This window comes from Notolepis coatsorum (assembly GCF_963971535.1).
Source record: "Notolepis coatsorum genome assembly, chromosome: 7".
NCBI lineage: Eukaryota > Metazoa > Chordata > Actinopteri > Aulopiformes > Paralepididae > Notolepis > Notolepis coatsorum.
The window spans coordinates 15219557-15245973 of NC_140171.1; the positions used below are offsets into that span (position 1 = coordinate 15219557).

The window sequence follows — 26417 nt, forward strand, 5'->3', positions numbered from 1 at the left end:
ATTTTGCGACGGCGCGACCAGGAGGAGACGCGCTCGTTTTAAAAAGGAAAGTTCGGCGCCCGACGGTGGCGCTAGAGGAGAGGTCACGGGGTCACCAAGAGAGGTCATGTGGGTGGGTCACCAACAGGAGGTCCCAGGTTGACGTGGAGTTCTGGAGAGAGTCGTCTACGTTTGCTCAGTTCCTTTAGGCGTCGCTTCCTGGCCCTTTCTCAGCAGCGTGACAAAGGGAACATCGGGGAAGTGTAGTTTGTTTTGCTGCGCTTCAACACACACACTATCACACACACACACGCGCGCGCATACACACACACACACACACATACTCTCACACACACACACACACACACACACACATACACACGCTCTCACACACACACACACACACACACACACACACACACACACACACACACATACACACATACACACATACTCTCACAACCACACAGACACACACACACATGCATACACACACACACACACACACACACACACACACACACACACACACACACACACACACACACACACACACACACACACACACACACACACACACACACACACACACACACACACACACACACACACACGCACACACACACACACACACACACACACACACACACACACACACACACACACACACACACACACACACACACACACACACACACACAGGGAGGGAGGGAGGAGGGTCACATTCACCTCCCAGCCGGTGAACTGGAGCGTCATGGTGGACGTGGTCCCAGTTTGACACGTCTGTTGACCAGAGGGCAGCTTTTCCAGGGTCTGCTTGACACAGAACACTCCCATACTGCCCTCGGAAGGTGCTGTAAGTGGTATTTATTTAGTTTGATAAAATAATAGCTCTACACTCTGACAGTCATCGCTGATATAGAGCGTTTGGTCAGTAACATGGGTCTCCCAGTCCCCCCGCTCTGCAGTAAACAGAAGATACATGTATTGGTATCCCTCCCCACTTTATCCAATGAGGAGAGAGAACTCCACACTGCAAAGATGGTCTGACAAAAATTATAAATAAAAACGACTCTTAAGCCAATGTGTCCTTGAAACAAGTACAATAATCTACCAGTGCAGTATGCAAATTTGGCATGGCAAGATTTCTCGAAATAAGTAAAAAAAAAAAAAAATCTATGGTTCCCTCTCCTGATTGGATAAAGTAGGAACAAGATACCAGAACATGTATTTTGTGTTTACTGCAGAGCGGAGGGACTGGGGGACCCATACTACTGACCAAACACTCTATACCAGTGATGGCTGTTTACTGCAGAGCGGAGGGACTGGGAGACCCATGTTACTGACCAGACACTCTATATCAGTGATGGCTGTTTACTGCAGAGCGGAGGGACTGGGAGACCCATGTTACTGACCAAACACTCTATACCAGTGATGGCTGTTTACTGCAGAGCGGAGGGACTGGGGGACCCATGTTACTGACCAGACACTCTATATCAGTGATGTCTGTTTACTGCAGAGCGGAGGGACTGGGGGACCCATGTTACTGACCAGACACTCAATATCAGTGATGGCTGTTTACTGCAGAGCGGAGGGACTGGGAGACCCATGTTACTGACCAAACACTCAATATCAGTGATGGCTGTCGGAGTGTATAGAGCACTTAAAAAAGAAAATAATAATAATAAAAAATACCACTTACAGCACCTTTAACTGACATGGTCTAATTAGGACATCTCTTCAGTCTGGGAATAGAAACAAATGTCTAGTGCAAAATGTTGTTTCTATTTCTCAGTCGAACAAGGGCACTCTCTCAGGGATCTAATTAAAGACAAAATGGGCAGGGGCAGTCACCACCCCCTGACCCCCCCCCACCCATCCCCACCCCACCCCTGAACCCCAGAAGACCAGTCACTCAGGCGTAATGTACAAGTGGTAAACTTGACCCATTTGACAGAATACCGTGTGTACCAGAGGGTCTGCCGTGTGCGATGCCTGTGACCCGGGACAAAATTATCCCACAAGGCCCCTCTCACCACTTGGGAGTCATGGCGGGTCTATGGGCCATTAGAGGGCCCACCTGGGACCATCGTGGCTCGGAGCCCAGGACAACGTACCTGCCTTGTCCCTCCATGACACGAGCAGCCCTGCCATGTATGCCCGAGCTTGCGCCGTGTGCATGTACACAGGCTACAGTAGCTCTTAAGATGCAGTAAACACAGGGAGAGAGAGAGAGAGAGAGAGAGAGAGAGAGAGAGAGAGAGAGAGAGAGAGAGAGAGAGAGAGAGAGAGAGAGAGAGAGAGAGAGAGAGAGAGAGAGAGAGAGAGAGAGAGAGAGAGAGAGAGAGAGAGAGAGGAGAGGGAGAGAGAGAGGGAGAGGGGAGAGGGAGAGAGAGAGAGAGAGAGAGTATCACAAACAGTATTGTATTTGCAAATCTGGTATGTCATAAATGTATAGATGTAGCAGTACTGTCTATCTGTGTGTGTCATATATGTTATGATTAATTGAAAATGGGGGACCCTGATGTAAACAAGACGAAAGTCTTTCTCTGGTCTGCATCCCCTTAACAATTGTATGTATTGAGCTGTACTGTACTGTACCCATTCTGCAATCTGTTAATAAACTTTTCAATCAATCAATCAATCAATCAATCAAGAGAGCGAGAGAGAGAGAGAGAGAGAGAGAGAGAGAGAGAGAGAGAGAGAGAGAGAGAGAGAGAGAGAGAGAGAGAGAGAGAGAGAGAGAGAGAGAGGTTCAATATTCAACGAAAGGCCTCACTTCCAGAACCGCTTCGCAGGTATAATACACGAGCTCCACAAATCATGTCAAACCCAGATTCGGCTCAAACAAGGGACTAAACACGTTTTGCAATTATGCCACATCAATGTGGAACGCCCTACCCAAAGCTGTAAAGGAATGTGAATCACTACCCACTTTCAAAACTACTCTCAAAGAACACCTACGGGAGACTGCAATTCGAAACTGGCCCCTGTAAATGTCCTAACACAACCCTCTCCAATGTACAGTAATTTACCTAGTATGGTTTTGTCAATATTCCAATGTACTGTTTTGCTTGTTTGTACATGTCCCCCCCCCCCCCCCCCAACCCCTCCAATGTACAGTAAATTACGTATGGTTGTCAATATTCCAATGTACAGTTTTGCTTGTACAGTTGTACAGTGTTTCCCCCCCCAACCCCTCCTACCCAACCCCCCCCCACCCAACTCCACCCAACCTCCTCCAATGTACAGTTTTTACGTCAAATGTATATACTCCCTTTTCTGGACTCTTTTGGTATCACAAACAGTACTGTATTTGCAAATCTGGTATGTCATAAATGTATAGATGTAGCAGTACTGTCTATCTGTATGCCATGTATGTCATATATGTCCTGATGAATTGAAAATGGGGGACCCTGATGTAAACAAGACGAAAGTCTTTCTCTGGTCTGCATCCCCTTAACAATTGTGTGTGTTGAGCTGTACTGTATTGTACCCATTCTGCAATCTGTTAAAGTTTTCAATTAATCAATCAATCAATCAATCAATCAATCAATCAATCAATCAATCAATCAATTCAATCAGCAAAGCGAAATAGCCTACAACAAACCGAACGAAAACTACAAGTCCCACGAGTCGATAGGAGCGGTGACAGCGGTCACGCCCCCGCCGCGTCTACTACCCTTAACTTAAGAATGACGTGGTTGGTTTAAATGTCCCTGACTGACATCCTCGCCGTCCAATCAGGTGCGGCTCCGCGGCCGGGTTCGCAGTGAGGGGCGAGCGTCCTGCCTGCGCGGAGAAAGTGCCACGACTCCACACTCAGCGGCGTTTCTGAAAGAGTTAACCACAGTTGGTCGGGGTAAGAAAGTCACAATTTTGTCATTATTGCAATTGTAAAAAAAAATATATTATTTGTGTTTAACATTTGATTTGAATATTAGGCATATCTTGACTGTGTTGTTAAGTGTGGCATAGTCAGAGGCGCGTCACGAATACACAATGATTGAGGTTTGAGGAAAATTACCTTTTTTTCTTCCAAAACTGGTGGAAAAGTGGATTTTCGTCTGCGGGGTGTTACTTATTAGTGTGCAGCACTTTGAATTGATTTAGTAATAAGAGCATGTGTTGTTTTTGTTGCGATCCTACCTGAATGAAACTTCTGATTGGCATTCCAACATTTTAGGAATTCGTTTCCTCCTTGTCCTTTTTCTCGGAAACTATAATAGATTCCCTCCTTTACTATCATCCTGACTTCGAGAAAGAAGAACGGATAAAGCGTGTGTATCTAATGTCATATATGATCTAATATCAAACGAGAAATGGACTACGATCGAACTCTCCGATTGATGATTCATTGTATCCGCAACTCGCATAGTTCTTCTCCAAACTAATTGATTGAGTCGAACCAGGATGCGTGTTTAAACATGATCAAAAATAAATATATAACTCCACATATAATTAAAAGCATATTGTGTTAATGATCCCTGTATGGCAACATTTGCATGAGGATTGTCGTTTTGGACTTATAGTTTTGTCAAGGATGTTATAAGTTATTATTATAATGTGGAAAAATCTTAAATTGTTTAGGCCTGCGTTGGCTTTTATGTCTCTTTAGGGTTATTATTGCATGACTGTTTGGACTATTAGTTGGTCAGAATGTTGATATGATGTGAAAAGTGCTGCCTTACTGTACTCCGTTACATAACAAGGGGGTACAGCACAAAGGGTTAATTGTCTGTTAAGACACGTAGCCCCTTCAGCTCTTACAACTTAGGCTACTCCTGTCTGTGTTCAGATCTAGTGTTCAGATCCTATCCTTCTTATTATAGGCTACGTATCCCTAGTATGTGCTTTTTATTATTGTTATTGTTTTTATTATTATTTATTATATTGTCTTACTAAAAGCCAAAGCTAGGTCAGTGTGATTACTTGATATTCATCGAATAACCGATTATTTCAACTCAAACTATATTAGTCGACAAGTCAGTTCGTTGTATTGATTATGTACTCATTGTTTCTTATGGGTATAGGCCTATTATATATATTATAGTTTTGTACAGGGTCACGTGCTGAGTCATTGATTAGGACGCTCCGAGGGGGGCGTGTCTTCTGTAGAGCCTAGTCAGCGCTTATATCCTAATGGGACGACCCCTCGCTGTGTCCTGTACTGTGTGGGATCATAGGATTCTGCTAAACACTTTTATTCTCCCCAAAACTGTGACTTCGGTAGCTCCAACACATATATTCTAGATTTGTTATAATATAATGCTATATATATATATATATATATTGTAACAATCTATATGTGATTAATCATCACTGACCTGTTGCTGTACATTTGCTCACCTTTCGTGTTGGTTATAGTTCCTTCTTAGGCAGTTTGAACAAATTGACCCGTGTGTGTATATCTTTGGAAAATATTAGCCCATTCAAATCCCACTGTATGTCGGTATGTGTGTGTGCGTGCGTATGTATATGATATGTGTGCATAACGTCTCGTGTTTGTGGGCTATTTGCGTCGCCAAAACCTATATAGACACAAAACTGTTCTGAACCTTCATGAAATTAATTCTTCTTGGAATTGAGGACCAGAATTATAGCGAGCTTTTCTTCAGCACACAAGTGGTCTGTGAGACTATATAGCAGGGGTGTCAAACTCATTTTCACAGAGGGCCACATCAGCATTATGGTTGCCCTCAAAGGGCCAAATACCGTATAAATGTTAATGTAATGTAAAATAAATGTAGCTACACATTTACATATTGTTAAACATGGTGTTTCTGTATTTATTACTTATTCAAGTTATACATATTGCATATTCATTTGCATAAATGTAAAAATATATGTTAGCTTATGTTATTTTAACAAATAATTTTAGTTTATCAGAACCCCATATTACTCCACCAATCAATGATCAAACCATTCAAGTAAATAACAAAGAAGAATATCATCAAATACAAGCTATGACATTAAGTTTGTTCAAAACCTTTTTGTCACAGTCAAGAGGGGCAGAACTAACAACTGTGAGCTGCAAAGAACACGTGGGACAGATGTAGCAGATGTTACAAAAACAAATGGCTGCACACAACCTTGCAGAGGCCATACATCCAACTAATGGAAGATAGTTTAATTAACTTTAATTAACAGATTGCAGAATGGGTACAGTACAGTACAGCTCAATACACACAATTGTTAAGGGGATGCAGACCAGAGAAAGACTTTCGACTTGTTTACATCAGGGTCCCCCATTTTCAATTCGTAATGAAATTGCTATTATGTGTCTGCATGAACACACAACTGTAACTGTACTCAAAAATAACAAAATAAGGGTTGTCTCAGTTCACAACTATATTGGTCAAGTTTTGGGTGGGACTTGTTTGCGTCCCTACAGCTTCTTATTCAATTGAGCGAGATGCTCGGTTATGTCACACAGCCAGTTTGCATCTGACAGTTCAGACAATATTTCTTCAACCATTTGTTACCTATTCCGCCTGGATCTTTTTTGTATTTTGGGCTGTAAAATTGTCAAAGAATGTCTGAGGAGTAAGTGCTTTTGGCTTTTTTCCTTTGTTACCTCAGATGTTCAACATACATGTATGTGTAAGAATGTGTAATAACTAAGGCTGTCAAAGTTAAAGCTTTATTAACGCATTAACCCACAATTATTTTAACACTGCTATTTTTTAACCCAATATTAATGTAAAAAAAATAAAAAAATAAAAAAAAAATCTTTTTTTACCTGAGCTCTTGTGGGGCCACATCAAATGACGTGGCGGGCCGGATTTGGCCCGCGGGCCGTGAGTTTGACACCTATGCTATATAGGATGTAGAGAAATTCCATGTCGCACTGAGAATAGCTTCAGCACCAATAAAGTGTGATTGCCCCTACTTCCCTGAGCACGTGCCCTGTGGGCTTTCCCATAGTAATTAAGGAGGACACCAAAGGGCTCGCGGAGAAAACGTTGCCTCTAAGGCTACGTTTAGACGAGCGTTTTGTGAACAGAAACCGCAAAAGTCGTCTTGCGGTTTCACTTTTAATTTTGCGTTTAGACAAGCGTTTTGGGGTGGAATTCTCCGTGCAGACGAGGCTGTAACGACGGAGCCCCGCTGTCACACGATTGGCGCATATGTCACATGACGTGCTGTGAAGACCCGCCCTACTCTGCCTCTGATTCGCAGACTGTGGATGGGGAATGTGATTGGACCAAAGCAGAGTCACTCACAGACAGTGGGTCCACTCACGCCGCGGGACAGATTCTCGTGTATTTAACCCTTTCACTGCCACACGACAGCCTGTTGTGTGATAGTAAAGGGTTAACCTTCTGTCGTGTGGCAGTGAAAGGGTTAAAAGTACTGCTATAACGCTACGTTCGAGGCACCTGCTGGCCCTGTAATTGGAATGAGTACACTTTAAATCCTTTAACGAGGATCCATTGGAGGGCAAGTCTGGTGATCTCCGTTGATATAGTCAGACATACTTGCTTTGTTTACGTCTCGGCTACTGGCGCTTACCTGCTACCTGTGACGTAAGCAGTACGCGCGACCAGAGCCGTGACAACCCTTTCGTCATCGTTTTAACAGATTTATACGGTTTGATAGTTTAGACGAAAGCGCAAAGGTTTTGCGTTTCTAGGAATTCCACCCTGGAAGGTAGTCTCACTTTTTTGCGGTTTCACCCCGTAAAAACGCCGTTTCCGTATAAACGAAAGGCACATCCGTAAAAATATTTTTGCGGATTCACCTGCTAGCGTTTCCGTCTAAACGGGGCCTAAGCTATACACGCTGTCACCGTTGATGGGGATTATTAGATATTGTCTTTGGGGCTACTTGACAGTAGAGAGGTCAGGGCTGCTGTTCTTGACTAAATAACTTCTTAGAGTCGACTAATAATCATACTTTTGTCAACTAATCGATGGGTTGATTTAATCTGTGAAATAGTTCCTATACATGTGGTGGTGCGGGTGTAGCTCCAGATTCTGGGCCCCATGAACGAATGTATTTGTAGGCCCCCAGTGAATGCGAGCGCGCGTTAGCGCGCGAGCAGGTTTTTTTTGGCCATTTTTTTATTGATTAAAACGCATAATATGGTTTTTACCTATACATTCGGATCAGCAGTTCAGCACCTGCACTGTTGGTGGGTGAGCCTAGTAAAGGATGTCGCATTGCGTTCATCTTCAATGCAATGCAATAGTCTACCAAAGCCCCCTCTCTCTCTCTATATATCTCACACACACACACACACCCACACACACCCACACACACACACACACACACTTAACAAACATAGTATCAATGAGAGCATCAATAATACACCTGAGTGATGTCTAGTAAAAAAAAAAAAAAAAAAAAAATTTTTTTGTGTGGGCCCCCTTCCAGTGCTGGGCCCTTGGAATCATCCTAAGCTACCCCCCCCAGCTACGCCCCTGGGTGGTGGTGGTGGTCATATGGAAAGACCACGTTAAAACTAGAGTATACTTATCAGAGGAGGTGGCCTACATAAAGTAGTTTCAAGTTTCAAGTTTGTTTATTATTTGTCACAACAAAATACAGAATACTTTATAATGAAATGCTTGTTCCCGTATGAGCCCCCGGGAGTGTGCTACATACAGTAAAAAGTAAGTAAAAAAATAAAAAATAATTAAGAAGTATAGGTAGTTAAAGTCAATATACATAAATACAGAGTAGAATGAGTAACAGTGAGGTAGAATGCAGAGTTACAAAACTTGGGGTAGGGTGCAAATGAGGTATGAATGTGGTGCCAATCTCTTTAATAATAGATAAATATAAAGTGTGTTAAAGTGAGTGGTAAGGCGAGTGTTTGTTTAAAGTGAGTGTGTACATGTGGATGTGTGTGCACTGCAGTGTGTGTGTGTAGATGATGGGTTGTTACATAGTGTCATTGTCTTTGACATAATTATGTCCTACTTGTCATTTTTCAGGAAATTACTCATCAGCTTGGGGGAAAAACTATTTAAAATCACAGTGGCCCACTGAGCTGGACCAAACTACAGTCAGACAGTAGCACATTGAGCTGGACCAAACTACAGTCAGACAGTAACCCACTGAGCTGGACCAAACTACAGTCAGACAGTAGCACATTGAGCTAAAACAAACTACAGTCAGACAGTAACCCACTGAGCTGGACCAAACTACAGTCAGACAGTAGCACATTGAGCTGGACCAAACTACAGTCAGACAGTAGTACATTGAGCTAAAACAAACTACAGTCAGACAGTAACCCACTGAGCTGGACCAAACTACAGTCAGACAGTAACCCACTGAGCTGGACCAAACTACAGTCAGACAGTAGCACATTGAGCTGGACCAAACTACAGTCAGACAGTAGCCCATTGAGCTGGACCAAACTACAGTCAGACAGTAGCCCATTGAGCTGGACCAAACTACAGTCAGACAGTAGCACATCGAGCTGGACCAAACTACAGTCAGACAGTAGCCCATTTAGCTGGACCAAACTACAGTCAGACAGTAACCCACTGAGCTGGACCAAACTACAGTCAGACAGTAGCACATTGAGCTGGACTAAACTACAGTCAGACAGTATCACATTGAGCTAAAACAAACTACAGTCAGACAGTATCACATTGAGCTGGACCAAACTACAGTCAGACAGTAGCACATTGAGCTAAAACAAACTACAGTCAGACAGTAGCACATTGAGCTAAAACAAACTACAGTCAGACAGTAGGTCATTGAGCTAAAACAAACTACAGTCAGACAGTAGCACATTGAGCTAAAACAAACTACAGTCAGACAGTAGGTCATTGAGCTAAAACAAACTACAGTCAGACAGTAGCACATTGAGCTAAAACAAACTACAGTCAGACAGTAGCCCATTGAGCTAAAACAAACTACAGTCATACAGTAGCCCATTGAGCTAAAACAAACTACAGTCAGACAGTAGCCCATTGAGCTAAAACAAACTACAGTCAGCAGCTTATTGACCTGAAACCAACTACAATACAGTAACAAACTACAGTCAGACAGCAGCCCGCTTTGCTGAAACAAACTATAATAAATCAACAAACTACACATAGACTGTAGCTTACTGAGCTGAAACCAACTACAATACAGTAACACACTACAGTCAGACAGCAGTAGCCCGCTTTGAACAAACTATAATACATTGTAACTGCATCTCTTGCAATGATGACGCAACTCGTCTTTGATCTTTACTGATTGGCTTTATTTCCGTTCGAAGAGAACATCTTTATTCCGAACCGTAAAACTGTGAAAACATACATGAAATACAATCAATCACGGATCAAACCATAACAACATACATACAATTTATCGGTCGTTGCAAGGGTGGTTGTTACCCCAATGAACTTAACTACAAGCGCATTACGGCCCCAAACGTACCTTGTTGACTGCATGCAATATGAGAGGACAGTTATGGAGCTCTGGTGTCAATGTGGCTTGTCTGAAGATGGTGGAGAAGTGAAGGAACGAACCTTCTTCTTCTTCTTATTTGAATTTCCGGCAGAGTAGACGCATCGTGGCGTATTACTGCCCTCCGCAATTCTTTTTATGGGCTCTTCTTCTTCTCCTTCTTCTCCTTCTTCACCTTCTTTTTCTTCTTCTACTGGACCCCGTCATCAACTACATTGTCCATTGGAGTGCAGCTACTGCTGCTACTTCCTGCCTGAGCCCCCCTCCGCGGGACCCTCCTTGCCCCCTGCTATCTTATCCTGGGCTGCTTTGTCCCTCGCAGCCTTGTCCCTCGCAGCCCCCTCAGCCAATTCACTATACACCTCCTTCCAGTCCAGACCTTCCAATCCCAGATGTTGAACCGCTATCCTAACAATCATCTTCACCATCTCTGTTCTACCCTTAGCCTCTGCCATACCAGTAACTACCCCTGCCACGAAGGCCACAATACCTAATTTCTCCTCCCTTCCCCTCTCTCTTTCCACCTGCTCTACCCTCACTGCCAAATGCCCTCCTTCAACCCCCTGCACCCTTTCTTGGCTACCCTGTCCTGCCCTGCTAACCGCCCCAGCATACGTCAACTTACCCTCCCTTCTCTCTCTCTGATCCGCGACCTCCTTCATCATCACCTCGCACCCCCTAAACGCTACACTATGCTCCCCACCACAACTACAGCACTTCGGCTTCACTCCCTCTCCACAATTCCCATATTCATGTTCCCCGCCACACCTAGCGCATCTCAGCCCCTTCCTACACGTGGTAGCTATATGGCCAAACTCCTGGCACCTATAGCACCTAAGAGGATTATGAACAAATTCCCTAACCCTATACATCCTACGCCCTACAAACACCTCCCTAGGAACAACCCCACCCTCAAACGTAATCACTACCGTCCCCGTCACTGCCCTCTCTGCTCCCCTCTTCATCCTTTCTGCACTCTTAACTATGCCATTACGCCCGTTCTCCATTAGCTCTTCCACCCTTATACGGTCTCCCTATTTATACACTATGGGCGATCTATTATGACATCACAATGTTCCATAGCATTCTAGCCTGTTCTAACCGGTTCTATTATGACATCACCGCTGCAGTTACATACATCATCAACAAAACTACAGTAACAGTACAACAACAAACTACAGCCGGACAGTTGGCCCACTGAGCTGAAAGTAACTACAGTCGGATATTAGCTTACAATCATACGATTGCAATGCTGTAGTGGAGCAGGGCTGTAGGAGGCGGCCAGCCCCTAGTCATGAAGTGGCTTTCCCTACTTAAGTGATACGATTTTAGGGGCGGCTACGTGGCGTAGTGGGCAAGGCGCTCGCCACGAATGCTGAGACGCTGGGCTCGCCTGTTCGAGCCCAGCGCTCCACATTTGCTTTCAGTTTAGCTGGTCGTCCGTACTAATACACATTGGCCGTATTAGGGGGTGGGAAACTGATGGGTGGGGATCGGGCGTTGTGGACAGCGACTCCTACAGGTCGGTTGGTGCGCCTGCGCAGTAGAATCAGGAAGTGTCGGGGGCAGCGTGAGCCTCCCACGCGTTACTCCTCGCCACTGAGAGATCGAGCTGCGCAGGTGAAAAGATGCGACTGCTGTTACCTCGAGTACCGGAGGGGACTTGTGCTATGTATGACTTAGTCCACATTGCAGCCGGCTTGTGGGAGGCAAGAAACAGCGTTCGTGACAGGGGAGGGTTGAATTGGATGAAACGAAATTGGGATGGGAGAAAATATAGAAAATGGGAGAAAAAGTGGATAAAAAAAAAAAAGTGATACGATTTTAATAATGCATGCAGGCTTTGTTTTTATCTCTCATTTGGCATCTTAACGACTAATGGGTCATTTTTAACTCCAGTTTATGTAGATCAGGAAGACCGTTTCATGAGGAGTAACCTTCGCCACTGTGCTTTTTGTTTGGCTCCGCTTTCAGGCTTGCAGTGGGACAAAGTGAACCAGACATGGACGTATACGACCCCCAAACCCTGGGCTTCATGGTCTTCGGTGGCTTCATGGTGGTGTCGGCCATCGGTATCGCCCTGGTCTCCACGCTCTCCATGAAGGAGACCTCCTACGAGGAGGCCCTGGCCAAGCAGCGGCGCGAGCTCGGCAGAGCCCCGCCCGCGCGCTCCGAGAAGAAGAAGAAGGACCGCACCGCGGAGAGGAAGGGCAAGGCCAAGAAGAAGGACGACCGACCCAACGGGCAACTCCTGGAAACCGAAGTCGTTGTCGTGGAGCCCGTCAGCGAGCCGGAACCCGAACCGGAGCCCGCCCCGGAACCCGTCGCCGAGCCCGAACCCGAGCCTGAACCTGAACCTGAACCTGAACCTGAGCCCGAGCCCGAGCCCATCATCGTGGTCGCTCCGGAACCCGTCGTAGTCGCCAGCGCCCCGTCCCCGAAGGAGAAGAAGAAGAAGAAGTCGAAGGCGGAGCCTAAGGAAGTACCCATCGTGGCTGTGGAGGTTGCCCCAGTGGCGAGTGCTGCCCCTGCCCCGGTCGCCAGCGAGCCTGCCCCCGTCAAGGTGGAGGAGCCCAAGCCTGAAACCCCCAAGCCGGAAACCCCCAAGCCTGAAGGCCCCTCTAAGAAGAAGAAATCCAAGGCAAAGGCTGAACCAGGTGGGCAGCTTTACTTACCGATGTCCTCCATTTTTTTTTATCTAACACTCCATTGGTTCATTCTAGCTACAACCTTCGCTACGATATAGTACGTTTATCTTTTTGATCCTTTTGAGATCTCGACTAAACTATAAGCTTCAGGAACTTCAAGGTTGATTCTGAGCCCAGATTCTAACAACACTGACGCATCCTTTTGTTAATGATATAATGTGTAAAATGAACGCAGAACAATCTGAAACCAGTGCCGCAGAGTCTACTTGAATTGAACCAAATCAGGACCATGTGAACCTAAATCGAATCCGGTAATCGGTGCCGATATCAACCCAGGCCTATCCTTGCTTGTAGCAAAGCGGTGTTGCCAATAAAGATGCTCTAAAGTCTTAACTGCCACTGAAGAACACCATGTACGGGAGGTTTTGGTGCTTAATTGTTGACCCTCAGTCTACTGAATTCTCATAAATTAGAATGGCATATTTATTAAAGCTGCAATATTTATAATTTTCTGACAGTATTTCTCACCTTTTCAAGACATCTTATGAAGGTCTCATTGAGTCCGACTTGATCAACTCCGCTCCGCCAGCAGCCAGTCTGTTCATTTATTTTCTTTGTTTTCAAAACTCAGCCCAAGCTTTAGCTCCGCCTATTTGATTAACTTGTGCATTTAAAAAGTATTTGTTTCAGTGAATCTCTTTAATTTCATCAGTACGGTATTGTGCTTTCAGAACAGTATTGTGTTTCTAGGTGAAGTATTTAACTACCTTGTTTAACAACCAGGAACACAAGATTGTGTATTTAAAATGACCACTTTTGCGAAAACAAGAGGCTTTTGTTTTGGGAGAAATTAAAGGGTTTGTTTAGAGTGGCTCATTGCTTCCCTCTAGTGGTCAGAAAATAATTATTGCAGCTTTAATTGTATTTTTAAATCCACTTACACCATGAAGGGGGTGTATATGTAGATTGGAAGGATTTTTAAAACCTTGAGACGATGAAAAAATCAATTGTGCAATAGTTAGTCTACTAAACTTTGTTTCCAATAAATATACTTTAACTAGAGATGATCAAGTTCAGTCTTCTCATACGTACACGTAAGGGTTAGGATCAATTCCCTCTCAATTCAGTAAAGTTTCTTTAGAATTCAAATACAGAATAGGTTTTGGCATGAGAAGGTTGCATCATCCAACCTATCGACGGGTAAATAATAACAAATGTTCCATCATGAGCAAGTAAATGGCAATTTATGTTTTTTCCATAGAGGCGTCACACAGAATGCTTAGAATGCCCCTTTGTCCTCCATGTTGGAAGAGAACGGTTGCTATGTGCAAAACAACGGTTGCTAGGTATTGTTATTTGACAAATATATCAATACAACATGTTATAATTTGATGTCTTATAATTACTGGATCTTGTAAACAATTCACAGTGGAACAGTGACATCACTGACCTTTCCAATGTTTCACCTACACTGACACTGCACAGAAGCTAGCAGCGTTGTAAATTGTTCAAAGGTGGTTCCCAACGGTTACAGGCTGCCATGTTGACAAGAGGAGAACTACGAGAGAAGCAAAAGATCTGTCGCAACTTCAACCAAGATGCATGAACTTTTATTATCGAGGGAGAAAAATTCATAGCAACTCTACGGAGGCCAATGGATGCTCTAAAGAAAATGCTCTTTATTTATACGATTAAAACCAACTCGTTTCTGCAACGTGGCGTAACGCGGATGAAGGCAAGTTGGTTTTAATTGTATGAATGAAGAAGGTTAGTTTACATCGACCTCCTAAGTAGCATAATTTATGCCATTATGAATTGAAAATGGGGGACCCTGATGTACCCATTCTGCAAATCTGTTTATAAAATTCTCAATCAATCAACTACACAAACATTCCATGAAAGGCTTCTGTTGATCCAGACCCAGGCACCCTAGGACAGGGGCTCAGGGGGTAGAGCGCTCGTCTGGTAATCGGAAGGTTCCCGGTTTGAGTCCCGCTCCTCCCCGGGGCAGTGTGTCGATGTGTCCTTGAGCAAGACACTTAACCCCTAATTGCTCCCGATGAGCAGGTCGGCACCTTGCGTGGCTGCCTCCGCCGTCGGTGTGTGAGTGAATTGTGAGGAACAAAATTGTAAAGCGCTATATAAAATGCACCAGTTACCCGTCACCTTGCAAAAGTTCTACTGTTTTTTAAAATTCTCATAAAGTACAATGACATATTTCACGCCCTGGTTCTCTCTCTCCGGTAGCGGCTGCTGTTGACCCCGCGGACGCGCCCCTCCTGCTGCCCTACAAGACCCTGCTGTCCACCGTCACCAGCATGTCCTTCAGCGACGGAGAGACGCAGAAGCTCATCGAGGTCCTCAGCGACAAGGCGGGCATCTCCCAGGACTCCTGGCAGCTGGTACGCTGGTCTGATGATGTCATAAGGTTCTCATAGAGCTCTCATAGAGTTCTCATAAAGTGCACAGGACGGTCTTTTCCTTCACCCCAGGTTCGAAGTGTTCAATGTGGCCGACTGGTGAATGCAACAGAGGGCTTTGATTGGTCGGATGTTGATCTAGGAGGGCTATATGTGGATCTAGGAGAGCTATATATGGATCTAGGAGAGCTATATGTGGATCTAGGAGAGCTATATGTGGATCTAGGAGGGATATGTGGATCTAGGAGAGCTATATGTGGATCTAGGAGGGCTATATGTGGATCTAGGAGGGATATATGTGGATCTAGGAGGGATATATATGGATCTAGGAGGATATATGTGGATCTAGGAGAGCTATATGTGGATCTAGGAGAGCTATATGTGGATCTAGGAGAGCTATATGTGGATCTAGGAGAGCTATATGTGGATCTAGGAGAGCTATATGTGGATCTAGGAGGGATATATGTGGATCTAGGAGGGATATATGTGGATCTAGGAGGGGGCTATATGTGGATCTAGGAGGGGGCTATATGTGGATCTAGGAGGGCTATATGTGGATCTAGGAGGGCTATATGTGGATCTAGGAGGGCTATATGTGGATCTAGGAGGATATATGTGGATCTGGGAGATATATATGGATCTATAAGGGATGTATATATGGATCTAGGAGGGATATATGTGGATCTAGAAGGGATATATATGGATCTAGGAGGGATATATATGGATCTAGGAGGGATATATATATGTGGATCTAGGAGGGATATGTGCAAAAGGTGTCAATTGAATTACGTTTATGTAAATCACAATATGATTTAGTTCAGAATTCCGTCTCTGTCTTTAGGCATGGAGAGAGGGGTGAGACCTATGAGGAGAATAGTAAGACAATGATATATAGATATTGACTCGACTGTCTCAAGTAGGGGTGTAACGGTACACAGAAACCACGGTACGGTACGTACCTCGGTTTTGAAGTCAAGGTTCGGTACGGGTTTTCGGTACAGTGGGGGAAAGTTTGGCTTTCCATGTTCCACTCAGGGGTGATGTAGTGTGCAGTAACTAATTCTACTTGTAGGGCTGTCGACATGTATTCTATATTGAAATTAATAATCGACTTGTAATATAAAAAAAAATAAAAAATTATATTAGATTGTGGAAAAAACGAGCCCCCGTGGGCGGTCGTTAGTGGTTAACATACCGTTGTATACACAGCCGTTTGGTTGTACCTTTACACCCCTAGTCTCGAGGTCAGTGGAACAGCAGCACGATGTAACGGAGGCTTGTCTCCCCCCCCCCCCCCCCCCCCTCAGGCGTCTCAGAAGGGAGACCCCCTGGCTGCACTGAAGAAGCAGCTGGAGGAGAAGGACAAGCTGGTGGCCGCTGGGCAGGAGGACGCAGCCGCCGCCAAGAGCCGCGTGAAAGACCTGACCAAGGTGAGTGAGCCGGCCTGGGTCTCGGCAGCAGCAGCAGTAGTAGTAGTAGTGATAGTAGTAGTAGTAGTTGTAGTAATAGTAGTAGTAGTAGTAATAGTTGTAGTAGTAGTAGTAGTTGTAGTAGTAGTAGTAGTAGTAGTAGTAGTAGTAGTAGTAGTAATAGTTGTAGTAGTAGTAATAGTTGTAGTAGTAGTTGTAGTAGTAGTAGTAGTAGCAGTAGTAGTAGTAGTTGTTGTAGTTGTAGTTGTAGTTGTAGTAGTAGTTGTAGTAGTTGTAGTAGTAGTAGTAGTTGTAGTTGTAGTAGTAGTTGTAGTAGTTGTAGTAGTAGTAGTAGTAGTAATAATAGTTGTAGTTGTAGTAGTTGTAGTTGTTGTAGTTGTAGTTGTAGTAGTAGTTGTAGTAGTTGTAGTAGTAGTAGTAGTAGTAGTAGTAGTAGTAGCCAAGAGCCGCGTGAAAGACCTGACCAAAGTGAGTGAGCCAGCCTGGATCGCAGCAGTAGTGATAGTAGTAGTTGTAGTAATAGTAGTAATAGTAGTAGTAGTAATAGTAGTAGTAGTAATAGTAGTATTAGTAGTAGTAGTAGCAGTAATAGTAGTGATAGTAGTAGTAGTAGTAATAGTAGTAATAGTAGTAGTAGTAGTAGTAGTAGTAGTAGTAGTAGTTTAAACTACAAACATTGAGGAAAACGTACTCACCATTAATAGCCACGACTTGTAAACAGTGAACCTTTGTGCGAACAATGTCGCTCCATCCCTCCAGACACTTAGTCCTGTCTAATAATAAATACAAAATGAATGAATGAATGAATGAAAACTTTATTTAACAGATTGCAGAATGGGTACAATACAGTACGGCTCAATACATACAATTGTTAAGGGGATGCAGACCTGAGAAAGACGTTTGTCTTGTTTCCATCAGGGTCCCCCATTTTCAATTCATATAGACATTTATGACATACACAACATACATGACATTTATGGCATAGGGACATATAGGTATTTAGTACTGATACATTTGTGACATAGGCGGTATTCAAATATACAGTACTGTTACCCCTAGATCCTGACAGAGTATATACATATGATGGGGAGGGGACTGTACATTAGGAGGGGGTGGGTGGGTGGGAGGGAAATATACATACGGCGGGGAGGGAATATATACATGCGGTGGGGAGGAGACTGTCTATTAGGAGGTGGTGGGGGTTTTGGGCATTTACGGTGGCCAGTTTCGAATTGCAGCCTCCCGTAGGTGCTCTTTAAGGGCGGTTTTGAATGTGGGCAGGGATTCACATTCCTTTACAGCTTTGGGTAGGGCGTTCCACATTGTTGTGGCATAATTGCGGAACGTGTTTAGTCCCTTGTTTGAGCCGAATCTGGGTTTAACATGATTTGTTGAGCTTCCTCTGGTGTAGTGGTTGTGGTATTCACTGACCTTTGGGAAGTATTTTGACATGTACATGGGCACCCCGGTCGTATAGTGTATCTTGTAGACCAGGCCCATTGCAAGTTGCTGTACTCTGTCGTCTACTCTAAGCCATCCTAGGTTGGCAAAGTGGGCAGGGGTGAGGTGGGTTCTGGGGTTCAGGTCAAGTAGTAGTCTGACCAGTTTGTTTTGTGATGTTTGTAATTTTGTTTTAAGCGCCTTTGAGGTGCTTTGGTACCATGAGGTGCACGCATAGTCATAGTACCCTTGAATGAGTGCTCCTGCCAGAGTCTTCAGGGTATTCTTGTTTACCAGAGAGGAGATCCGGTACAAGAATCTAGTTCGTTGGTTGACTTTTTTTATTACATTGGATGCCATTTTGTCACAGGAAAGATTTGCCTCTAGGATGGAACCCAGGTAGGTAATTTCGTCTTTCCTTGTGACAATATTGTCACCCACTGTAACTGAGAAACCGTCGGTCTTGCTGAGTTTGTTATTTGAACCGAAGAGAATGGACTCTGTTTTGCCCATGTGTAATGATAGTTTGTTATCAGCGAGCCATATGCAGATTTTGCCTAGTTCCGTGCTGAGGGTTTTTTCAACCTGCAATTTGTTCTTGTCAGAGACCAGCAGGGCTGAGTCGTCCGCAAACAGGAACAAGTTGCAGTCACAGGCTGACGACATGTCATTTGCATAAATTAGGAAGAGTAGCGGTCCTAGTATGCTTCCTTGTGGAACACCACAGCTCACTGTGAGGGGGGGGGGATAGAGTACCGTTTACCTCTACCATCTGTTCTCTCCCCTCCAGGTAGGATTGCATCCAGCTCACTGATAGGCTATCAAAACCAATTGCTTTTAGCTTGTCCATTAGAATGGAGTGATTGACAGTGTCGAAGGCCTTTTGTAGGTCCAGCATGACCATGCCGCAGTATTTGCCAGCGTCCACCTCTTGTTTGATGTGGTCGTTCAAATAGAGGAGGCATGTGTCAGTGGAGTGGGACGTTCTGAAGCCAGATTGGAATTCGTAGATTAGGTTTTTTTCCGCCAGGTACTTTTCGACCTGTTCGTAGACTATTTTCTCCATGACTTTCGAGATGGAGGTAAGAATAGAAACAGGGCGGTAGTTGCCTGGGTCTAATTTGCTGCCCTTTTTGTGTAGAGGGGTCACTCTCGCAATTTTGAAGTCCTTGGGGACGTGCCCCTGTCTTATAGAGAGGTTTATTATGTGTGTGATGACTGGGGTGATGGCGGCTGCTGCGTCTCTGAGGAATTTGGAGGGGATGTTGTCATGGCCAGTGGCCTTGTTAGGTTGGAGGGCGCTCAATTTTTTGAGTACCTCATCGGTTGTTACCATTTCAAGTTTGAAGTCGTCTTTGTGGACCCCTAGGTTTTTGTAGTATGCTACTATGTGTTCTACCCCATAATGCCCTGAGTGGGAGGGTAGTTTGTTTACCAGTGTTGTGGCTATGTTTGTGAAGAAGATGTTTAAGTAATTGGCTACATCCAGCTTGTCTGTGATGAGCGTGTTGTCCGTCTTTATGTTTATGTTTGAGAATCTGGTTTTAAGTTTTTTACTGCAGCCTAGTTGATTATTGAGTAATTTCCAAAGTTCGCGGGGTTTGTTTTTGTTTTCCTCCGTTTTGTCGTTGATGAAATTTCTTTTTGCGGTTCTGATCATGATGTTTACGTCATTTCTTAGTCTGTTTCTTTGGATTTTTAGTTCAACCACGTGGGCTTGGAGTTCACTGTTTGAGCTTTTGGAAAGCTTTGTCTGACTTTTATGAAGTTCAGAGCATTTTTTGTCTCTGGTTTTCATAGCGGCCAGTATTTCAGTGTGCATCCATGCCTCAGCGCGATTTTTAACCCTGGTGGTTCTTATCGGTGCCATGTTGTTGAGTATTGCTGTGAATTTGGTTTTGAATCCAAGCCATGTTTCTTCAACCTGTGTACCACTGAGCTCATCTGACCAGTCCAAGCTCCCCAGTTCTAGGTTAAAGGCCTCTCTAGAGTAAGTTTTGAGGTCTCTAGATGTGACTGTTTTGTGACAGCCGGCCTTCTGTTTTAGCTTTTTGCGGGTACAGAAAATCATATAATGATCACTTAACCCGCATGCTATCACCCCTTTACTGGAGATCATGGACTTGTCAGAGGTCAAAATGAGGTCAATGGTGGTTTGTGTTGAATCGCATACCCTTGTGGGTTGTGTGATTAGCTGGCTGAAACCGTGCAGGTCAGAAAATCTACTGAAGGCCTTGAAGACGGGTGCTGATTTACGCAGCATATCCGTGTTCCAGTCCCCAATAAGAATTTTTTCTACCCCCTCCACCCCAGCTAAACACCCATCAAGTGTGTCATAAAACCCACTCTGTTCTGGTGGTCTATAGATTGTGCCTACTAGTACTGGTTTCGCCCTGTCTAATAAGACTATACAGAAACGGATAAGTCAATCAATTGGAACAATTAAAATTGTTTAATTAAAAAAACAACTGCAGACTGGTGAAGTGGTTTTGCTATTCAATTTCAAAGTGCATTGCAAAACGTTCCACATGTCGGGGATTTCCCTAATTCAGTGCAAACTCTGGGGACCCTAAGTGTATAACTATAAGCCAATCACCAGAGTGAGAGTGATGAGGTCCAGAGTTCCAGTCCAGTACTGAAGTAGTGATGGCTTCACACAGAAACGGATGCCAGAGGGCGGCTAAGTGGCACAGTGGGCAAGGTGCTCGCCACTAACGCAGGAAATGCTGGGTAGGTCTCTGCGTTGCTACCAGCTTGGCTGGTCGTTCATACTAACACAATTGGCAGTGTTAGGGGTGGGAAAGCTGGTGGGTGGGGATCGGACGTTGTGAACGGCGACTCCTACATTCACACGCTGCCTGGGAGGAGCTGGAATTGAACCTGGAACCTTCCGGTTACCAGACGACCGCTCTACCTCCTGAGCCACTATCTCCCCCCAATGAATCTCTTGTCGAGAGTGTGTAGTGTCGAGAGTGTAGCGTGGAGAGTGTAGCGTGGAGAGTGTAGCGTGTCGAGAGTGTAGCGTGTCGAGAGTGTTAACGATGGCCAATGTTGTCTCGCAGGAACTCGGAGCTGAGAAATCCAAGATGGCGTCCCAGGAGTCGCGCCTGGCCGGGGAGCTGGGGTCTCGCACCCAGGAGGTCACCGCCCTCCAGGCCCGCATGCAGGCGTCCTACCAGGACCACGTGACCGAGACCCAGCAGCTCAACCTCAAGGTCAGAGGTCACTTCTCTCTCTAATGACCCGATTTTAGTCTTGCCGTCACGGAACCAGTCCAAAAGCATCAAAGTAATATGATTACAATATTTCTTTCAGTGGAAGCCAGGTAATAGTTAAAGGAACATTGTGCTGCTTACCGTATCCTCCAGAGTCGGACAAGAAGATGGATACCAATTCCCTCTCCGTGCGTTCAGTAGAAAAGCTATCCGACTGCAAGCTAGCCTAGCTTAGCACAAATGAATGGAAGCGGATACGGACCAGCTACCCTAGCTGTTGACCAAAAACACCTCTCCCAGAGTTTTAAGCTAGACAAGTGGTTCATATCCGCTTCCTTTCATTTGTGGTAAGCTAGGCTAGTTTGCAGCCGGATAGCTTTCTACTGAACGCACAAGAGAGGACATTGGTATCTTCTATCTTCTTGTCTGACTCTGGAGAAGGAGACATTTGCAATAATGTCGGCATGTTCCTTTAAGATTCTGAATGTAAATCAAAGGTGTAGACAAAGGGATAATTTCTACACGACACGTTCCGATGCGGTCTTCCAATTCTTGGTTCTGACCAGACAGGTCTTCTAACTCTTGGTTCTGACCCGACAGGTCTTCTAACTCTTGGTTCTGACCCGACAGGTCTGGTTCTGACCCGACAGGTCTTCTAACTCTTGGTTCTGACCCCGACAGGTCTTCTAACTCTTGGTTCTGACCCCGACATGTCTTCTAACTCTTGGTTCTGACCCCAACACGTCTTCTAACTCTTGGGTTCTGACCCGACAGGTCTTCTAACTCTTGGTTCTGACCCCGACAGGTCTTCTAACTCTTGGGTTCTGACCCCGACACGTCTTCTAACTCTTGGTTCTGACCCCAACACGTCTTCTAACTCTTGGGTTCTGACCCGACAGGTCTTCTAACTCTTGGTTCTGACCCCGACAGGTCTTCTAACTCTTGGTTCTGACCCGACGGGTCTTCTAACTCTTGGGTTCTGACCCCGACAGGTCTTCTAGCTCTTGGTTCTGACCCAACAGGTCTCCTAACTCTTGGTTCTGACCCGACAGGTCTTCTAACTCTTGGTTCTGTAACTCTTGGTTCTGACCCAACAGGTCTTCTAACTCTTGGTTCTGACCGACAGGTCTTCTAACTCTTGGTTCTGACCCGACAGGTCTTCTAACTCTTGGTTCTGACCCGACAGGTCTTCTAACTCTTGGTTCTGACCCCGACAGGTCTTCTAACTCTTGGGTTCTGACCCCGACAGGTCTTCTAACTCTTGGTTCTGACCCCGACAGGTCTTCTAACTCTTGGTTCTGACCCCGACAGGTCTTCTAACTCTTGGTTCTGACCCAACAGGTCTTCTAACTCTTGGTTCTGACCCGACAGGTCTTCTAACTCTTGGTTCTGACCCCAACACGTCTTCTAACTCTTGGTTCTGACCCCGACAGGTCTTCTAACTCTTGGTTCTGACCGACAGGTCTTCTAACTCTTGGTTCTTCTGACCCGACAGGTCTTCTAACTCTTGGTTCTGACCCCGACAGGTCTTCTAACTCTTGGTTCTGACCCGACAGGTCTTCTAACTCTTGGTTCTGACCCCGACAGGTCTTCTAACTCTTGGTTCTGACCCCGACAGGTCTTCTAACTCTTGGTTCTGACCCCGACAGGTCTTCTAACTCTTGGTTCTGACCCCGACAGGTCTTCTAACTCTTGGTTCTGACCCCGACAGGTCTTCTAACTCTTGGTTCTGACTCCGACAGGTCTTCTAACTCTTGGTTCTGACCGACAGGTCTTCTAACTCTTGGTTCTGACCCCGACAGGTCTTCTAACTCTTGGTTCTGACCCGACAGGTCTTCTAACTCTTGGTTCTGACCCCGACAGGTCTTCTAACTCTTGGTTCTGACCCGACAGGTCTTCTAACTCTTGGTTCTGACCCCGACAGGTCTTCTAACTCTTGGTTCTGACCCGACACGTCTTCTAACTCTTGGTTCTGACCCCGACAGGTCTTCTAACTCTTGGTTCTGACCCCGACAGGTCTTCTAACTCTTGGTTCTGACCCGACAGGTCTTCTAACTCTTGGTTCTGACCCGACAGGTCTTCTAACTCTTGGTTCTGACCCCGACAGGTCTTCTAACTCTTGGTTCTGACCCCGACAGGTCTTCTAACTCTTGGTTCTGACCCGACAGGTCTTCTAACTCTTGGTTCTGACCCCGACAGGTCTTCTAACTCTTGGTTCTGACAGACAGGTCTTCTAACTCTTGGTTCTGACCCGACAGGTCTTCTAACTCTTGGTTCTGACCGACAGGTCTTCTAACTCTTGGTTCAGGTCTTCTAACTCTTGGTTCTGACCCGACAGGTCTTCTAACTCTTGGTTCTGACCCGACAGGTCTTCTAACTCTTGGTTCTGACCCCGACAGGTCTTCTAACTCTTGGTTCTGACCCGACGGGTCTTCTAACTCTTGGTTCTGACCCCGACAGGTCTTCTAACTCTTGGTTCTGACCCCGACAGGTCTTCTAACTCTTGGTTCTGACCCCGACAGGTCTTCTAACTCTTGGTTCTGACCGACAGGTCTTCTAACTCTTGGTTCTGACCCCGACCGGTCTTCTAACTCTTGGTTCTGACCCCGACCGGTCTTCTAACTCTTGGTTCTGACCCGACAGGTCTTCTAACTCTTGGTTCTGACCCCGACAGGTCTTCTAACTCTTGGTTCTGACCCGACAGGTCTTCTAACTCTTGGTTCTGACCCCGACAGGTCTTCTAACTCTTGGTTCTGACCCAGACAGGTCTTACTCTTGGTTCTGACCGACAGGTCTTCTAACTCTTGGTTCTGACCCGACAGGTGGCGAGCCTGCAGGAGCAGCTGGAGAACGGCCCCAACGCCCAGCTGGCCCGTCTGCAGCAGGAGAACTCCATCCTGAGGGACGCCCTGAACCAGGCCACCAGCCAGGCGGAGAGCAGGTACAGGCCGCGAGCACGTCACATGTTTTATTAACGCGTCTCGGAGAGCAGGTACAGGCCGCGAGCACGTCACGTGTTTTATTAACGCGTCTCGGAGAGCAGGTACAGGCCGCGAGCACGTCACATGTTTTATTAACGCGTCTCGGAGAGCAGGTACAGGCCGCGAGCATGTCACATGTTTTATTAACGCGTCTCGGAGAGCAGGTACAGGCCGCGAGCACGTCACATGTTTTATTAACGCGTCTCGGAGAGCAGGTACAGGCCGCGAGCACGTCACGTGTTTTATTAACGTGTCTCGGAGAGCAGGTACAGGCCGCGAGCACGTCACGTGTGTTTTATTAACGCGTCTCGGAGAGCAGGTACAGGCCGCGAGCACGTCACGTGTTTTTATTAACGCGTCTCGGAGAGCAGGTACAGGCCGCGAGCACGTCACGTGTTTTATTAACGTGTCTCGGAGAGCAGGTACAGGCCGCGAGCACGTCACGTGTTTTATTAACGCGTCTCGGAGAGCAGGTACAGGCCGCGAACACGTCACGTGTTTTATTAACGCGTCTCGGAGAGCAGGTACAGGCCGCGAGCACGTCACGTGTTTTATTAACGCGTCTCGGAGAGCAGGTACAGGCCGCGAGCACGTCACATATTTTATTAACGCGCCTCGGAGAGCAGGTACAGGCCGCGAGCACGTCACGTGTTTTATTAACGCGTCTCGGAGAGCAGGTACAGGCCGCGAGCACGTCACGTGTTTTATTGGCGTGTCTCGTCCGTCTCCGTTTGACCGTCTGTAGGTCTGTCCGACTCCCTCCGGCCATCCGTACTCCACAGGAGGCCCTAAATGATAAATGGACCCACTCTCTGACCCCCCCCCCCCCTCTTGGGGAACGTGTGGTCTCTTTCTAGGGGGAGGTGAGGGTCTCTAGTGGGAGGTGGGGGGTCTCTAGTGGGGGGTGAGGGTCTCTAGGGGGAGGTGAGGGTCTCTAGTGGGGGGTGAGGGTCTCTAGGGGGAGGTGAGGGTCTCTAGGGGGGGGTGAGGGTCTCTAGGGGGAGGTGAGGGTCTCTAGGGGGGGGTGAGGGTCTCTAGGGGGAGGTGAGGGTCTCTAGTGGGGGGTGAGGGTCTCTAGGGGGAGGTGAGGGTCTCTAGTGGGGGGTGAGGGTCTCTAGGGGGAGGTGAGGGTCTCTAGGGGGAGGTGGGGGTCTAGTGGGGGTCTCTAGGGGGAGGTGAGAGTCTTTAGGGGGAGGTGGAGGTCTCTAGTGGGAGGTGGAGGTCTCTAGGGGGAGGTGAGGGTCTCTAGGGGGAGGTGGGGGTCTTTAGGGGGGAGGGTGAGGGTCTCTAGGGGGAGGTGGGGGTCCCTAGGGGGAGGTGGGGGTCTCTAGGGGCAGGTGGGGGTCTCTAGGGGCAGGTGGGGGTCTCTAGGGGCAGGTGGGGGTCTCTAGGGGCAGGTGGGGGTCTCTAGGGTGAGGTGGGGATCTCTAGTGGGGGGTGAGGGTCTCTAGGGGGGGGGTGAGGGTTTCTAGGGGGAGGTGGGGGTCTCTAGTGGGGGTCTCTAGGGGGAGGTGAGAGTCTTTAGGGCGAGGTGAGGGTCTCTAGTGGGAGGTGGAGGTCTCTAGGGGGAGGTGGGGGTCTCTAGTGGGGGTCTCTAGGGGGAGGTGAGAGTCTTTAGGGCGAGGTGAGGGTCTCTAGTGGGAGGTGGAGGTCTCTAGGGGGAGGTGGGGGTCTCTAGTGGGGGTCTCTAGGGGGAGGTGGTGGTCTTTAGGGGGGGGGGGGTGAGGGTCTATAGGGGGAGGTGGGGGTCTTTAGGGGGATGGGGAGGGTCTCTAGGGGCAGGTGGGAGTCTCTAGGGGCAGGTGGGAGTCTCTAGGGGGAAGTGGAGGTCCCAGGGAGTCAGTGCTCCAGGAAGGAAGTGGGGGGTCCCAGGGAGGAGGGGGACACGTGA

The 26417-nt window shown here is 46.5% G+C and overlaps 1 protein-coding gene across 3 annotated transcripts in view; it reads left to right on the top strand.

The window, feature by feature from the left end:
• The first annotated feature begins 3744 nt into the window (after window positions 1–3744).
• rrbp1b (ribosome binding protein 1b) overlaps window positions 3745–26417 on the top strand; it is a 55568-nt gene continuing 32895 nt past the window's right edge. For all 3 annotated transcript variants that reach the window (XM_084319397.1, XM_084319399.1, XM_084319398.1), the window contains exons 1-6: window positions 3745–3841; window positions 12367–13049; window positions 15288–15442; window positions 16768–16890; window positions 21393–21545; window positions 24368–24486. In XM_084319397.1, coding sequence (XP_084175523.1) covers window positions 12395–13049; window positions 15288–15442; window positions 16768–16890; window positions 21393–21545; window positions 24368–24486 — 1205 coding nt within the window. In that variant the 5' untranslated portion in view covers window positions 3745–3841; window positions 12367–12394. The remainder of the gene's footprint in view (window positions 3842–12366; window positions 13050–15287; window positions 15443–16767; window positions 16891–21392; window positions 21546–24367; window positions 24487–26417) is intronic.